This window comes from Glycine max, chromosome 13 (assembly GCF_000004515.6).
Source record: "Glycine max cultivar Williams 82 chromosome 13, Glycine_max_v4.0, whole genome shotgun sequence".
Taxonomy (NCBI): Eukaryota; Viridiplantae; Streptophyta; class Magnoliopsida; order Fabales; family Fabaceae; genus Glycine; species Glycine max.
This window is the reverse complement of record NC_038249.2, coordinates 20,264,804-20,281,640: the sequence shown is the minus strand read 5'-3', so window position 1 is coordinate 20,281,640 and position 16,837 is coordinate 20,264,804. Positions and strand designations below refer to the sequence as shown.

Sequence of the window (16,837 nt, the reverse complement as noted above, 5' to 3'; positions counted from 1 at the left end):
CATATGAAAGTATTATCAAAAAATTAGGAAGAGAAACCTTCTTTTCAACATAACTGTTACCTTTTTTTGTAAATTTTAAAATCAAAATTCAAAAACAAAAATCACCAACAATTTAGTCCAAAATATAGTTGACCCATCGCTTGGCTTCCACTTCTACCACTTGGATTTGTCACATCGTCTTTAACATGTCATATCATCATAAACGTTAACCGAAACATAGAAGAGTTTTTAAGAGGTAAGATTAAATTGTCAATACATTTGCATAATTGTGAACTACATTGTGTATTTCCATGGTACATGGATTGAATTGTTTGCCAGTGTAAACTACACAAACCAAATTAGTCATTTACCCTAAAAATAAAATACATTCATTCTCAAGAAGAAATATCTTTAACTATGAAAGATTAAATGTGTGTTTATTTTACTAGTGAACATGCGGTGACACAAAGTCCAACATGCATTTACCATATAAGTAAGACAATTGATACTTTTTAGAAATGGAGGTTGATCCAAACCTTAAACCTAGGTTTGGACCAAAAATCCAAACAGGAAGTTGGTTCAATCTTTAAAACTTTAGAATTTATTCCTTCAATATTCTTTACTAATATTAAATAACTAACAAAATCGTTACTGTTCAAATATACCGGCTGTATTTTCCCTGCTAGTAGAAGATGACATTATAGATAAGATATAAGAAATATAATACAGTTAAAATTAATCATATTAGGATGGAATTGTCAAAAGCAAGCAAATTATTTCTATACATTGCAAACACATCGTGTGCGATGAACATGGAAGAGATAAAACGTGAAATTTTGAGACCCAGAATTTTTTTTTTAATTATTAATTATTTCGCTGTGTATCTCTTGAATAACCCAACAAGAGTTGCAGAAGGTGACTAGACGATTGGCCTAATGCTTATTTCCCTCATTATTATATTAGGCTTGGAGTTTGGACTTTGTATATAGATTTCAAATAGACTTGCCATAAAGGTAACTTGTTTTTTTTCTCTTTTCCTTATGTTAAGACATGGTCCTTAATATGCAACTCCCTTTTCTAACCAGAAATATCGCCAAATTTGCTTAAAACTTTAAAAATATGAGCCATCATTATGCACAATCTATTTCCAATGTCTCTATCTAAACGACTTATAAACCTCATATTATTGTTAGTCTAGTCACATCGTGTTGAAAAATTGCAGTGAGTGGACCTATTGGACCCAATTATCACTGCCTTGTTTCACAAAACTTGATTATCAGTGAAATTGATTAGTGCACGAAAACAATCTTGCTGGGTCATTTCCTCTGGAATTGCCGACATAATGAATTTCAATTACAATAAATATTTCACATCCACAAAAAAAAATGTTATTAGAGATTTGATTAGATAGGAGTAGCATAACCACATGAACTCCTCTCTATGAAATTTGTATATATACAAGCAATTGAAAAAGGCATGTGACTCTTGATTAAGTACTTCCAATGGAGTCAAGTAAAGACATTGAAAAGGAGCTGTCATATTCATATTCCAGATCCTCAAAACCCCAGAACTCCTCTTCTTGCTCTTTTTCTTCCTCTGGCATTTTCCACTTCTCTATATCCGTCTCTCCTTCCTCCATTATCTCTAATACCTGTTAATTCAAAAATAAATAATATTATCAATCAATTTGAAATTATGATTCACATAACTTTTAAGATAACTATTAAAACTCAGCATATTTATCGTTAATAAAAAATTATAATTAAATTACAATATAAAAAATCATTTACACTATCTTTACATACACTATTTTCTCTAGATAAAAGGCAATCTAGGATATATTATTTCTAAAGTTCCATCTAATAGTAAAGTCACTGTACACATGATCTATGCTAAAAAAAATCTGATCATTATGTACATACTGTCAACCATTATTGCTTCATGAGGGATTCACAAGAAGAAAAAGAGGCCCACAATTCCAATGAATTGAATGTCTTTCATCAGATGTTAGCACAGAGGATAAAATTAGGTAAGAGAGAACATCAAGTGATTAATAAATTTTCATGGGCAAAAAAGGGCCGCCATTGGCATTGAGAAAATAATGATGAATCTATCCTTGATCAGATTTCTGACTGCTGAAAATGATGAGCAAAGCCATGGAAATTAAATAAAATGAAAGCTGACAATAGGGTATTATATTTAGGAAGTTTGATTGTTTGAAGCCATGAAACTGATCTTAATATGTATAGTTTATTGGTAACTTGGAAACCGTCTAAAAGGCAATAATTGGATTGGTGAACACGGCACACATGCTAATAATAATAGATAATATGACAAATTGACAGATTAATAAGGTGAACTCAGCCCAACAAAGAGATTGTGCCGTTGAGAAAATAATACAATAATAATACTTTCTTTTGTTTATAAGTATTTATTATTTGAAAGCATTTTTGTTTGTTTTTTGTTGTGAGTGTGTACTTATTTTTAGTGTACTTCAATTACTTGAAACTTGGAAGCATTGCTAGTACGGGGCTATAGCAACGGGATAAAAAAAATGGCAAAGTGGAGTCGCAATCTGCTCCACGTTTCAATTGACAGAAATAAATTTCCCACACATCAAATGTGTTTTACTTGTGCAATATTGTTTGTGGTGGTTATGCCAGTCATTTTTATTGCTCCTAATTAATCTGATGACGTAATCGAAGTTGGTGATTAGTTTCCTTGGCAACAACAAAATTGATGGAAAGAACAAGCAGAGAAATGGTAGGGAGTATCTTTAAAGACTTTGATTCAAAATATATATATAAATAATTTTTAAAAATATAAATTGAATTACAAATATAAAGATATTTAATAATTTTAAGTAACTGAATTTTTTAATATAATATATCAATGCCTAAAAAAATATAGTATTTTAATATTTCTTTACTGATACTCTTAAATTATGTTTGGATTTGGATAAATGGAAATAAATAAATAGAGAAAAAGAAAATGAAATAATATTTCATCTGATTTTATTTAATTTCATTCACTATTAAATATTCAATTATAACCTTAATACACTCAATAATAAGAACCTTTCCTATTTTCACTAATAATTACTAAAATATATATTATTTTATTTTTACTTTTTTTATGAGTATTTTATTTTTACTTTATCTTTCATTTCCAAAGATTTGTCGAGAAAAACAGTAAAAACATTTCTTGTTAAAAATGAGGGGAGATGACATTTTTAATTTATTTAATCTAAACTTGTAACTTTCCAAATACGTTGTTATTCTTGCTAGCATTGGTCTTGGTCCCATCAAGAGTAGAGGTAGAGCCCAAGATCCCAGGAGATTGAATCCATAACATGGCTTGGGAACTATCACTTTGCCAACCAAATAATAAGCTTTAAAAATATATTTTTTTAATGATATATTTTTATTTTTTTTAAAAATGATTTTTTTAAAGATTCTTGCTCATTTAAAAATTATATATAACTAATATAAATTAGTTAAACATACTTTTAAATAAAAAGTATATTCTCTCTATTAAAAAATAACTGATGTTTAATCATTTTCACATTTTAAGAATAACAGTAAACAAGTTACTTGTTGGAATAATTTTATTAAAATATTCTTAATATTTATAAACGTATCACTTGTAACTATTAAGTGATTAATGTTAAAAAATTGATAAGCACATTAGGTGATGTAATTTATTAGGAGTAAATTTGGAATAAATTTTTTAATATTTCAATTAAACCAATAAACATCAGTCAATATAATTATTTTAATGCCAAAACATCAATTATTTTGGAATGAAAGAAATACTTCTTTTTAATAAATGCTAATCAACATTTTAAAGATACTAAATAAGAATTTAAAAATAATTTTATCAAATAGATATTATCAATACATCATCACCGTAATTTTAAAAAAATGTTAGCAACACAATTTCTATCACATTATTTTTACTATTGTGTAAAATTTATTAGAAATCACCAAAAATATGTAAGTCCCATTTTTTATTAAATAAGCTTTAATTATGATTTTGCAGTTTGAAATGAAATTTAACTAATTTCTAATATATTCTAAACATAACGTTCAACAATTTTTTTATTATTATTAATCTCTTAATCTATGTTTTTTTTGTTGGTGGTGGGTAATTTCTTAATGTATGTATTATTGTAAAAGAAGGCAAAGAAGCGAATCCAAATACAAGAAACAAGTGTAAGGTGGTACCTCACTCATGGTAGGTCGCCAAGTTGAAGATGCCCGAATACAAAGAGAGGCAGCGCAGGCAAAACTTTTTAACTGAGTCACATCATAAGCCCCCTCAAGCCTTGGATCCACCAACTCTTCTATCTCTCCCTTGTTCAAAATTGGTTTAGCCTATTTATTCAATATACATGACATGGTTAATTAATGCACCAAAAACGTTTAATTAATGAGTAATGACTTAACCAATGTTAAAAGTCACACCATTAGAGTATGCAAATTCTAGAAGAAACCAAAAGGCATTTCCAATGGAACACGCCAAGTTCACAAAGGCAAAAGGGGGGGATACTTACCCAGCTATGTAAGCTTTGGTGAGACCCATCCACTGGTTTTCTGCCAGAGATTACTTCTAACAAGAACACACCAAAGGCAAACACATCTGTCTTCTCATCAACAACTCCATGCAAGTAGTACTCTGGGGCCAAATGTCTGAAAAAATATGGAAATCATATCCATTTTCATAACCATTCATATATTTTTAAAAATTTACTATCAAATGCTATCATTGAAGGGTCCATGAAAAGATGAGTACCCAAATGTCCCTTCTATAGGGGCAATTGAATGATGAGTCCATTGAGATGGAAGCCACTTTGCTAGTCCAAAATCAGATATCTGCCACAATCATATAACATAGTAACTTTTGGTAAAAAAATAAAAAATAAACCTATAGAAAAAACACTGTATTTGAAATATTGATTAAACTAAAATAGGTAAGGCAACTATAGTGCAGATTAAAAGGACCTGTGGTTCAAAATCCTTTGTTAACAAAATGTTTGAAGCCTTAATGTCCCGGTGGATTATCCTCCTCTTGCAACCTTTATGCAAGTAGTGAAGGCCTCGTGCAGTTCCGATGGCTATCTTGTGCCTCGTTTTCCAATCTAAGGGAGGCAATCTTTCATCTACAAAGAAAATTCACACACTATTAGAAACCATTTTTTTTTTTTGCAAAACCAGAATACATGACATGTTTTGCTGCCAAATTTTCAATTTTTATGAGAAAAAAATACTAGTTTTTTTTAGAAAAGAAAAGAAAAAGTACCATGAAGAAGAGATGCAACAGAACCTGTGGAAGATAACTCAAAAACAAGGTAAAGGCCATTGTCAATACAACACCCCAAAAGAGGCAAAACGTTGGAATGGTTCACATGACCAATTGTACCAATCTCTGTCAAAAATTCCTTCTCCTTTCTCTCATCCCTTGAAGTTTTTGTGAGTCTCTTCACAGCAATTTCCTCACTACCACTCATGGTTCCTTTGTAAACCTCTGCATACCCTCCTTTTCCCACCAAATTTTCTGCAACAAGAAGAAACATAAAACACATTAACTTCCAATTCCCCAAAACTAGAAGAAAAAGCAAAAACAAACCTTAATTTTTAAAACCTGAGCTGAAGCCATTGGTGGCATCAAACAACTCTTCATAAGAGAAGCACTTCCAAGAGGGTCTTCGAGAAGGTTCTTCTTCATGCGGAAAAATCTCATAGTTTTCTTCACCCTTACTGTTAGGACTCAGAATCTGTTCCCTTGAACTGCGTCTTCTGAATGAGAAGAGCCTCTTGAAGCTGTTGCTCCGAATATACCTCATTGCAATGAACAATCTAACAAGGGACTCTGTTGCATGCAGAGCAGAGAAATTCAAAACAGAGGACAAGTGAGGAAGAAGTAAGACCGCGTTTGGGTCTCAAACATAAAGACACTCGTAGGTTTTTGTTTTGTTTTGTTGGTTTAGTTGAAAGGTGTGGCGTGAGCAAGTGCCATGTACTAGGAGGGACCGTTAGAGGAGCTTAAATGCTTTGTATCGATTATCCATGCTTTTCTCAAAAAAACCTGACCTGTGTGCACTTGTGCAGAGAAACAAAGAAAGATGGATTAAAAGGGTTGCAATTTTGGTGCGTGTAGGATGAGGTGACCCTATTTTCCTCTCTATTTAATTTGCCTTGAATATTGCTAATTCATCTCATTAATTAATTCCCACTAGAGACCCATGCTTGTGACAAACATGGGTTTCTCAATATCTATCTTGTTCTTAATCTCCTCTTGTGTTCGATGACTACTTCCATTAATGCATTAATGATGTAATGAAATAATTTGCTAATATTTAAATTCATTGTTAGATATTTTTATACTTAAATATTTTAAAATGAGAAAACACTATATACTAATAAAAAGTTTTTATATTTTTATTTAATCATAAATTTATATGTATAGTAAAATTGTTTATTTTTTATCATAATTATCTTTATTCTTAATTAGTTGGCAATATTTTTTTATTTATAGAAATTAGTTTATTGTTAACAGAGTCAATTCTTATCAAATGCTAGTATATAAAAAGCTTTATATACAAAATAAACTTTTTGTTTATTTATTTTTGTTATTTATTTCCCTTTAAAAATAATGTGGATGTTCATATAAACTCATGTTTTTGGATGAAAAGGAAAAATTGGAGGGAACTATCACCCCATGTGTCAGAAAGTTTCTGAGTGTGCTACTATCGGTGCTATAGTAGATATAGCCATATCCAACTAAGGTAATGGTTCAGGTAAACTACTTCGCATTTATGACGGAAAACGAGCTGTAATGAAAAAGTAGCTTTAATTATTGTCAAATTATTTTCAGACCAAGTTTATTGTTAAAAGCGATATTTATTGTATCACCGCTCCGTTTTATGAAATGTCTCTAGATATTGGAAGCTTAAGCTATGCTGAGATTAGTCAAAACGGTTAAGATAATTATCTTTTAAAAAGTAAAATTCACTTTATATACTTAAAAAAAGGTTGATGTCGGTGCCCATCTAACAATTAGTTTTTGAGATTCACTCTTTGTTGGTACGAGAAAAAAAATGCGAAATAAAATGGAGGGTTGAATGAGTGAAATCCTACATGATACATGCTGTGATATATCATCATCATTGTTCATTTTCTTATAATTTTACCCTTAATTTTTATAATTACCAAACACCTTATTAGTTTTGCTGATTTCTTGATGATAAAACTGAGAATTAAGTTCATTATTGTTTGGATTTGGATTTTTTTGCTCTTTTCGAAGCTGGAAAATTGATGTTGATCATGCCAACGGTTCCATGTGCCATGGTCCATAATTAGGTGGGACTTAAGAACATGTGACAAATTATTAATCCAAAAACCAGACTAATATAATGCTACTTGAAGAAGCTGTACCTTATTGTTTTTCGGATGAACCGTACCCTTTGGCAGAAATTAAACCATCTTCATAAAGTGAAAGAGGGAAAATATTAAAATAGGAAATACACTTAAACAGAAAAAATAAAGTCCAATGACTGTATTTAAACGGTGGGGGAATAAACACCTAACCCCTTTTTATGTGAAGCAGTTAAATCACAAATCCTTTTTTTCTTCTTAAGAGCAGCAGTGTTACAGAATAATCAAATTAATCTCACACCACCAAACTAAAAGATTCTACACAGTCATCATTAGCTAATAACAGCACTGGGCAATTACCAACTTCAAATGTAATCAATTCGTACGTAGATATTGAACTGGTTCAGTACGTTATAGGCAATGCATGTGTTCATTTCAAGTAACAAAGGACATGTCATCCGTTTATCATTAAACAAAAGAGAAAGGGTCTAGCATAATATAAAACAAACAAGCAAGCAAGCAAACAAAAGTAGATTTCATCCATTTAATTATCTACTCTCTTGATGATTTGTTAAATTTACAATCCGTGACATCAATCAATTATTTGAACCTCTCATTATTTAAATTAATATTATAAGGAGAACGATGCATTAATTTTTTATTTCTGTGGATGATTGATGATGGTTTTGCGGTTTTGGCATATGATATATATGGTGACATATGATACATATTTTTTAGATTTGTCATGATGCAGTTATGTAGACGCTACAGAGACAAGTGAAGATACTCGAAGAAGACGACATTAGCATCCAAAGGCCAAAAGTGAAGATACGCTAAGCATTGATCCTATAATAGTTTTCTCGAAACATTGGTCAATCTTGCGTCAACAAATTAAGAATTGGCGTGCTTATAATGTTATTTCCCTCCCTCTTTTTGAAGCCATCAAAATGGTCTTAGATTGTGAAAGGTTACGCTGAGTAACTTGTTTCTTTTACTTTCAAGTTAATTGCTGAAATAAATTGTAACATGATTTTCTTAAGCAATAATGCGAAAATAAGAAAAAGACTTGAAGACTTGTAATTCACCATTTTTTCTCATACTTGGATTTCAATCCTTCATCACCTTATTTTTGGTCCCTACGTCACTTTTTTGTGCATTTTTATTTGAACAATCTAGTATAAAGAAAAACAAGTTATCATTCAAATTCAATTTGAAATCAATAGAGTCACGAGCTTTGACATATATACTTTTCGAAATATATGATATTTTCTCAATATATAAGTGCATGACAGGACCACTGATGAATCAATGGTGATATTTAGTTTTTCTTCTACCATAATCTTGGAAGTTGGAAGCGACAAAGTTCCTTTCTAGCCAACTACTTATATGTAAACATGAACGTGTGGTCACATTTAGCCATTAAAGTTCCTCAGCTAGGAGCACATGAACAATCTCCAATGAAAATTTAAACAGAAACTGCAAGGCATGCTATGACATGCTCTTTTCTATGATCTGCTTTGCTCCCTCTTCACGAGCTTCACATATACTATACTTCCCTCTCTAGGTGCCTTGCTCTATTTTAATCTCCCAAAGGAACAAAAATTTTGAGAGGCCCAAAATTTGGAAAACAACTAATCAATCACGGTCTCTTTAAATAATAAGGTACTATCTATTTTCTCCCCTCAACGAGGATTTGTAGAGAACAATAAGAACAAACTGGGATGAAATCAATGCACTATGTCATTGAGATGTTAAAATGTGAACTTTGACTTTCATTTGTTTCTTTCCTTTAATTTTATTCATTAGCCTTTGGTACGTGGTCAAAAATATCATTGGCTAAAGACAAAGAGTGAGATAAAATAATGAGATTTTTAATATCAGAGTTTCTTTGTGTTGGAAATTAGCGTTGGATGGATAAATATGGTTTACCAGCTTTACACTTTAGTGTTGTACCCAAGATTCGGGTTTCTTGTGTTCATCAATATAACCAACAAGTATCAGAAACTGAATTACGCGTGCAAGAAATGCTTTCGCTAGCATTTACTATTCAATGCACAATTCTCCATCCCTTGTGTATAGTTTTTTTATCGGTAAATGTTAATTTTTTTATTTTTGTTTGAAATGTTAATTTAAAAAATTCAAACCCTTGAAATCTTCTCTTTTCTTATTTCATCATTCTCCGATCACTACTTCAATTTTATATATCTTCTATGTCCTGCATAGTGTGTGTACACTCTTTTAAATAAAGACCCTTTTTGTTTGCATAATGCGAAATCCAATCATTTTTTTATTTTAAAAAATAATTCAGTTGACAAATAGACTATTGAAAAAATTACATCATAAACAACACTGTAACAACTATATAACGAACGAGTATAAATGTTAAATTTCTACGAATATACCTTCTGCATGCGTTGCAAATTTACACTAATCGAAAATGACTGATTTGAGAAAAATAAATGTGTCGTTTAGTTGCTGAAAAACTCACAGTCCACAAGCAAACAGATGTGTATATCATGTATGTATGTGTGTATATCACAATTCACACATTTATTTAAACTAAATGAAAATGATACGATTTTAAGAAAATAAGAAACTTTTGTCTGTTATTTGACAAGTCTTTTTTCCGTGTTTGTATCTGATATCCATCCCTGCCTACCAGTTTTGTTTTTCTTTTCCACTTTTCTTTCGTTGGTCAACTTGGCAGGCCAGAGATTATCTGAATTCAATTTAATGGCGTAATGGTTTATACAATATAGGCACGGGTCTTATATATTATGATTGTCACTGCTCAATTAAATTCTGTCCAAGTTTAGAGAATTGAAGGATGAATATGAAACCCACACCAAACCTTAGGCACCGTTAAGTTTCAGCCTAACTCACCTTTGAAAATGGGCTTTACAAAATTAGCAATTCTTCATGGTTGACCAGTAACTACCTGTGATTGCAACGATAAAGAAAACGTACTAATTATCAACATGTCATTTGTCTACTTGAACTAGTTTGAATCCATTTAGCAATTAATTAATGTTATGAGTTTGAGCGTTGTCAATAAAAAAATATAATTTAGAAAAGAAAGTCTATTAAAATTAGTCAAATTCTTTGACGAAAATTCATCACTAATGTCATAATACCCTAGCAAAAGGCTAATCTAATTAAAATTAAAAGAAAAAAAAATGAAAAATTATTGAATTCTAGCTATGTAAAAGATATATGTGCAGTATCTGTATTGATCTCCCAAATCAGACTTAATTTGAAGAAATCAAGAAATGGTTTATAACTGTACGAGATAAGACTTATTTAAGGAACGATTCAGAAATGGTGAGTAAAGGGACTGTGGGAGAACAACAGACTTAACTGGGGAAATCTCTAAATGATGATTTGTATCTTTGACTCAATTGATTTACTTTTCTTATTCTGCTAGTTATAATAGTTTAACAAAAAATTATTAGATATCCGTATAAAAGAAGTAAGACAAACAAAAAACCTAATTCAAATTAATTAGGTCAAATGTAATTTATTAATAGAACAAATTGGTCGTATAATATTATTCAAATACTAAATAAATTATTTTGATTATTTTTTTCCAAAATTGATCCGATAGAGTCTACAGATTTTCTTATTAGTTATTTGCAGCTGATGGAGTGGCTTAGTTAGTTAAGGACCAAAATATTTCACTCCAACAAAGACTTTGATTTACTTCTCTCTTTATTAGTTTTTGAAATACACCTCAAGGTTCCCATTAAAAAAGAAGAAGTATAAACACGGTTTTCAGAAAATGATTTGAATGCTTAAAAAAAATGATTTGAAAGGAGCCTTCGTCATGAGTTTTCTATGTTCCACGTTACTTAATTTTTATTTTGCAGCTGTATCTGTCACATTGTTAAAATAAAAAATCAGATAATCAAGATGAAAAAGTCAAAACTAATTTATTTGTAGGTGGCTTCTCGAATGCTACTTTTTTTTAATCGTTGGGCTGATTTACTTACATTTTGTAGCCATCAATGTAAACTATAATATGCTATAAAATAATTGAAAATTTAACTCAAAAACCAATTTGGTCGTGTTCTCAAGTATAATAATATGTACTTTAATTCGTCACAAAAATTAAAACGAAGGCATGTTAAATGAAAATGATGAAGTTACAACCACTTTCAATAACGAATTCTTAATAATGGTCTTTGAATTCAAACGAATTGAGTGTAGGACTCAATAAACTTCTAATACATCACTTGCATGGCTAGTGCCATCTTCATTATATAGTTCACGTCATGCCTTTTGTTGTTGGGGGTGGAATGTTCCAATAAAAACCTCCTACGGGATCTTAGATAAACAAATTTGATTAAATTAATGAGTGCATGCATGTGCAAGTGTGCACGCACCTTCGTGGGTAAATTAAGCAAAGTGATATAAAAACCAAAATAGTCCTGGATCATGAACTGCACGCCCTGTAGTTTAGTGAATCTCGATCGATCACACCTGTTCAAACGCATTAAAGGATATTCATGTTATTCTCTTGTCAACTAAGTATGCATTTTTTTTTTTATAAAAAAAAGTGGAAAATAATTTTTTTTAAAATTTTAAATGTAGTACTTTCTCGTTTCTCTCAGTGAAAAACTTCTTTCCCGCAAAATTGAAGACCTTGGTTGCAAGGGACTTTCAGCACCTTCACCTTTGTAACTTTCTTGCTTCTACACTAGTTCACTTCATTGCTTGTAAATTGGCCTAAATTTTCCATCTTTTAAGATTTTTTGTGTACGTACTTTACTTTTTTTGGTAAGAATTTAATTAGTCTGATTGTTACAATTGCAAGTAGAATAGGATTTCAAGAAGCTAGAATTTTCAAGACCATTTTTATTGAGTAAGTTTTTAACAAATAAGATAGTTTAATTATCTTGAAGACAAATGACTTTGATTCCTTTAATAAAATATTAAAAATTAATTAAGCAACAAAAAAATTGTATGAAGTTGTGTCTTTATGTATATTTTGTTTGAATATTTTAATCGTTCAATCCTATTATCTTTTTTTTTTTCAATATATATTTCATACAAAGAAAAAAGTGACCTAAACCTTCTATGCTAGTTAATTGTGAGCGGGTGTTGCTAGGTGTACCCAGCATTATTGCTGGTGCACCCAGCACTTAAGGTAAAATGACGAAAATATCCTTGTCCGTAAGTCATTTAAGTTGATCCGTAAAAGTTTTACGGATCAACTTGATCCGTAGAAACCTTACGGATCAACTTGATCCGTACGATTTATAGATCACCCTCACACACACCCATCACAAATGTGAAAAAAGCACAGGGACAATTTTGATATTTTAATTAAATGCTGGATGCACCAACAATAATGATGGGTGCACCTAGCAACACTCATTGTGAGCTGAGCCGGAAAGGAATACAATTTGATAACCCAAATGTTACTTGGGAATTTTGGGTTGCTTATAGGCCCCAAATTTGATTCGTGTTAGGAGACATTTTTATTTTTAATCTCAGAGGAAGATGTTAGGAGACATTGGTCTAATAAGTATAAAAAGATTTAAATAATAAGTTCTTATAGATTTGTAAGTTGCAAAGAATGTAGTAGTAAACTAACTATATAAAATTTCCTAACATTTATTTTGAATCAATTTTATTTTTCCCTTTTACCTAGCTTAAGGTGAGTAGTATTAATGTTATTGACGATTCAAGTTTTACCTTAATAATCAATATTAGTTTTAAATGTCCATGAATTGTTTAGATAAAATTTCAATTGTATATTAACATCAAAAGTTTTGCGCCTAAGTTTTTTCTTTTATCTTTTTATAGTTTAGAAGATGCTAATAATTATTTTAGAATCTAAAAAATATTTCTAAAAACTTATTAGATTGTGATTAAATAACACTGCACAATCAATTATAAAAATTAACCATCATTGTATTTTTTGATAAAGTTTATTTATTTTTTCTATAAAAATATTATTTATTGTATTTTTTAACCACTGTAGTTACTAAGTAAGAAGCAAGAAGCAGTAGTAGTAGTAGTAGCATGGAGTGGTTTAGAACCATAACTTAAACTGAACCTCAATCTCCACCTTCACACCTTCCACCATGACGGATCGTGACCGTGATCGAGACCGAGACCGAACTCGCGACAGAGAAAGAGAACGAAGAAGAGATAAGGACGACCGTGATCGCGACCGTGACCGAGCACGCAGCAAGAGATCTCGTTCGCGTTCGCCTGACCGTGGCCGCTCCCGCCACCTGCGCTCTCCCTCTCCCAGCGAACGCTCCCACCGCCGGCGGCACCACCGGACGCCGTCCCCTGACCCGCCGCGGAAGCGCCACCGGAGAGACTCGACGGAGGAGGAGCACAAGGAGACGAAGAAAGCGGTATCGGACTTCGTGGACGGCATCGTGAAGGAGCAGCAGCAGAAGCAGCAGAAGGATAACGGAGACGGAGGAGGAGAAGCTGAGGGGAACGAGGACGAGTTGGAGATGATGAAGATGTTTGGGATTCCCACCGGATTTGACTCCACCAAGGGGAAACCGGTTCCCGGTGCTGACGTCAGCGGCGTCAGAGCCGTCACCAAGCGCCAACCGCGCCAGTATATGAATCGCCGCGGCGGATTTAATCGCCCATTGCCTGCTGAGAAGAATCGCTAGGGTTTTCTTTTATTCAGGTCTGTTCAATTTTCTTTTCTTTTTAATTATTAATCGTGGATTAGGGTTTGGTTTGAATTTGATGGTTGCCACTTGCAATTAGATTCGGATTTAGCTTAATTCAGCATATGATTGAAAATTAAATTGTTTTCCTCTTCCAGACGGTGACGATTAATTGCAAATTAGCAACAACAGTGTGTGTGGATTTGTGATGATAGCTATTATTCATGTTGTTGGAGTGTGCCGTTATTTTCGTATATTGTTCAGTTTAGTATTCATGCGTAGCATGAGGTTAGCTCAATTTTATTTGTGGTTATATAGCTCTCTTGCGATGCTAGAGTGTTTTGTCTTGAACATTGATTCGGTAGTGTTTTATTATCTGTAATCTTATCCAGGAGATGAGTCCTGATATTCCCATTTTTTATCTCCTGTCATCTTACACCTTGACAATGAAAACTATTACACCCAAAATGGACTATTACACCCAAAATGGAGAGTTTCGTATCCATGATAAATTACTCTCATTTTTCCCCTAGGCTAACAATCACAAGTCAATTAGTAAAATATTTCTCCCCTAAAAACTAACCCCTATTTGTCTTCAATCATGCTTATCCTTAGAGTAAATTACTCCCACCTTGCCTATATTTTACCCTTCTTCACAAATCACTATCCTCCCTTCCCTCTGATGTTTTTAAATATATTTTTTCAAATTTCACAAATCTTGTTTATGAGGTTAATTTGAATTTTCAATATATAGGAGAGATTGATGTAATCGGAGATGAATGGGAGAGGTGATCGTAGTCAGATAATATAATTGTAGACTCTTGTCCTAATATGTATAGTAATTTGAATTTCCCTAGCAATATGAATCAATTTTCATGTTTTGCAGTTTTACAATGTGAGTAATATCACAGTGGCAGAGTTTTTAATGATTGTTAAAGAAAAGTATGTTGCGTAGTTATTCGGTGTGGAGGACTTTGACACACTTTGTCACTTCCACTCATGGTAGCAATAAGAAAATTTGAATATGTGTAACATGATTCAAGTTTGGTGATTGAAAACAGATAATGGATGATCCTTAAGAGATGAGAATTCACCCGAAGCCTCAATTCACCAACAGAATTCGTCCATACCCTTCCCATAACAGATTTGTCCCCTGTATACCTACCTTGTCACCTTAATTCTCTCTTCTATATGCCTTATGGACTAGCAGTCTTTCACATCCTCACATGCTTCTCTCCCTTCTTTCAGCAAAACACCTCTAGCTTCTCTTGTATACATTCCCAAACTTAGGCCTAGGCTCTTTGGCTACTTGGGTTGTTGATGATTGATCCATTTAGTAATGCAGGTTGCTAAACAGATTATTGATCAAAGAATTGGCAGGCATGTTGGATGGAAGTTATGAGTTATGAAGAGAAGGGAATGTGAAGTATTTGTTATTTATGGCTCTGATTGTAGAAAAACTTATCTTTTTATAAGCCTTGTCTAAGATTGGAGACTATAAACTGTAAAGAGATTTCAACCACAACTGGTTAGACTGTGGAACGTGAATTGTGATTGGATATAATAGCAATAGTAACTATATATTTGCTCTGATAAAGCAGATATTATATAATTTGAGATTGAGCTCACTGCTGGAGTGCACTTATTTTGTTTGTAGAACAGAAATACGGTATGTTAGTATGTTTGCTTTTCAAAGGGATAAGCTGTGCCAATTTAACTTAGAAATAGCATTATAGGAAATAAGGATGATGGTAATTTACTGTCACTTCTATGAAATTCCTGTTTAGAAAAAGCCACCCCTAAGCTTATGAATGAGTCAGTCATTATTTTCATTTTCATTCAGAACGGCAAATGCATTATTCCTCATTTTACTTGTTGGTAGGAAATATCTTCACACTACTAAGTATTTTCCTTTGCCTGCTTAATCGACTATTGCCATTTTTCATTGCAGACGAGTAATATCCTTTGGTGGTTGTTTAATCATGTGGATATTGGAGCCAGAAACCCTTGGTGGGACCCAAAATGAAAGCTTGCAAGCGTTCCACCAGTTACTTGTGTCGTTCATTTAATATACCGTGCTACCTTCAGCTCAATATATCCTGTGTAATTGGTGTTAGGCATGTTTCATTTTTTACCCATCTAATTATCTAGTTACATTCATAGAATTTGCCAAATTTTCATGCGGTATGTACATTTATCTGCATGCCTTACGCCTTGGGATGCACATGCTTTATGTAATCAAGTGATTCTAGGTGTGCGAGTTTGTTAACTCTCTGCCCTAAACTATTAGTAGTTTTAATGCTTCTATCTATGCTGATACACATTTAATGTACAAAGCAAGAGTAATCTTTTGATCTAGGAGTACCTAAGAATTCCCCACAAACTGGTGATAATAGCAGCAATTATATCATGAGTCACGAGATTCACGAGGTCTGATTATGGAACTTTCTGTACTCAATATCCTGACCAAGGGATGTGGATGTTTATTAACTCTGACTCAAACTATTGTTGCTCCTCCCTGTTGAATAGCCCTCAGTGGTGACTGGTGAGCTAGCGGGACAAAAGGGCATGACTTTCGATTTTCGAATCCTGCCATGCAATCTCAAAATCCCCTCCCCGGGACGAACTAGAAAAATCAATTTCGCTCGAGTATGAACGAGAAAGAAAACAATAATTTCTGGCTATTATGTCAAGACATATCCTTCTCCCCCTTAGTAGACTCAAGGGGAGAATAGCATACATGCCCTATTCGGGGACTTAAATCATAATCTTTAATACCGAGAGATGTTTAATTATGAGTTTACTTTTGATACTTTGTTGGGACAATCTTTAATAATA

The 16,837-nt window shown here is 32.4% G+C and overlaps 2 protein-coding genes across 3 annotated transcripts; one reads left to right on the top strand and one right to left on the bottom strand.

Moving 5' to 3' along the window:
* Positions 1-1,298: 1,298 nt before the first annotated feature.
* On the bottom strand, positions 1,299-6,297 carry LOC100819499 (probable receptor-like serine/threonine-protein kinase At5g57670). 2 transcript variants are annotated; one of them, XM_003541243.4, is made up of 7 exons: positions 5,623-6,297; positions 5,281-5,535; positions 4,983-5,140; positions 4,774-4,853; positions 4,535-4,670; positions 4,206-4,355; positions 1,299-1,630 (listed from the first exon to the last, which is right to left on the bottom strand). In XM_003541243.4, exons 1-7 carry the CDS (start codon positions 5,822-5,824, stop codon positions 1,469-1,471), a joined length of 1,143 nt encoding a protein of 380 aa, XP_003541291.1. In that variant the 5' UTR covers positions 5,825-6,297; the 3' UTR covers positions 1,299-1,468. The 2 variants fall into 2 exon arrangements, with proteins under 2 accessions (XP_003541291.1, XP_006593540.1); XM_006593477.3 differs by having other exon boundaries at positions 5,305-5,535.
* A 7,054-nt stretch (positions 6,298-13,351) lies between these two features.
* Positions 13,352-16,268, top strand: LOC100804021 (U4/U6.U5 small nuclear ribonucleoprotein 27 kDa protein). Its single transcript, XM_003541290.4, has 2 exons — positions 13,352-14,016; positions 15,951-16,268. The coding sequence occupies exon 1, from the start codon at positions 13,445-13,447 to the stop codon at positions 13,997-13,999; it is 555 nt and encodes a 184-aa protein (XP_003541338.1). The 5' UTR covers positions 13,352-13,444; the 3' UTR covers positions 14,000-14,016; positions 15,951-16,268.
* Positions 16,269-16,837: the final 569 nt, after the last annotated feature.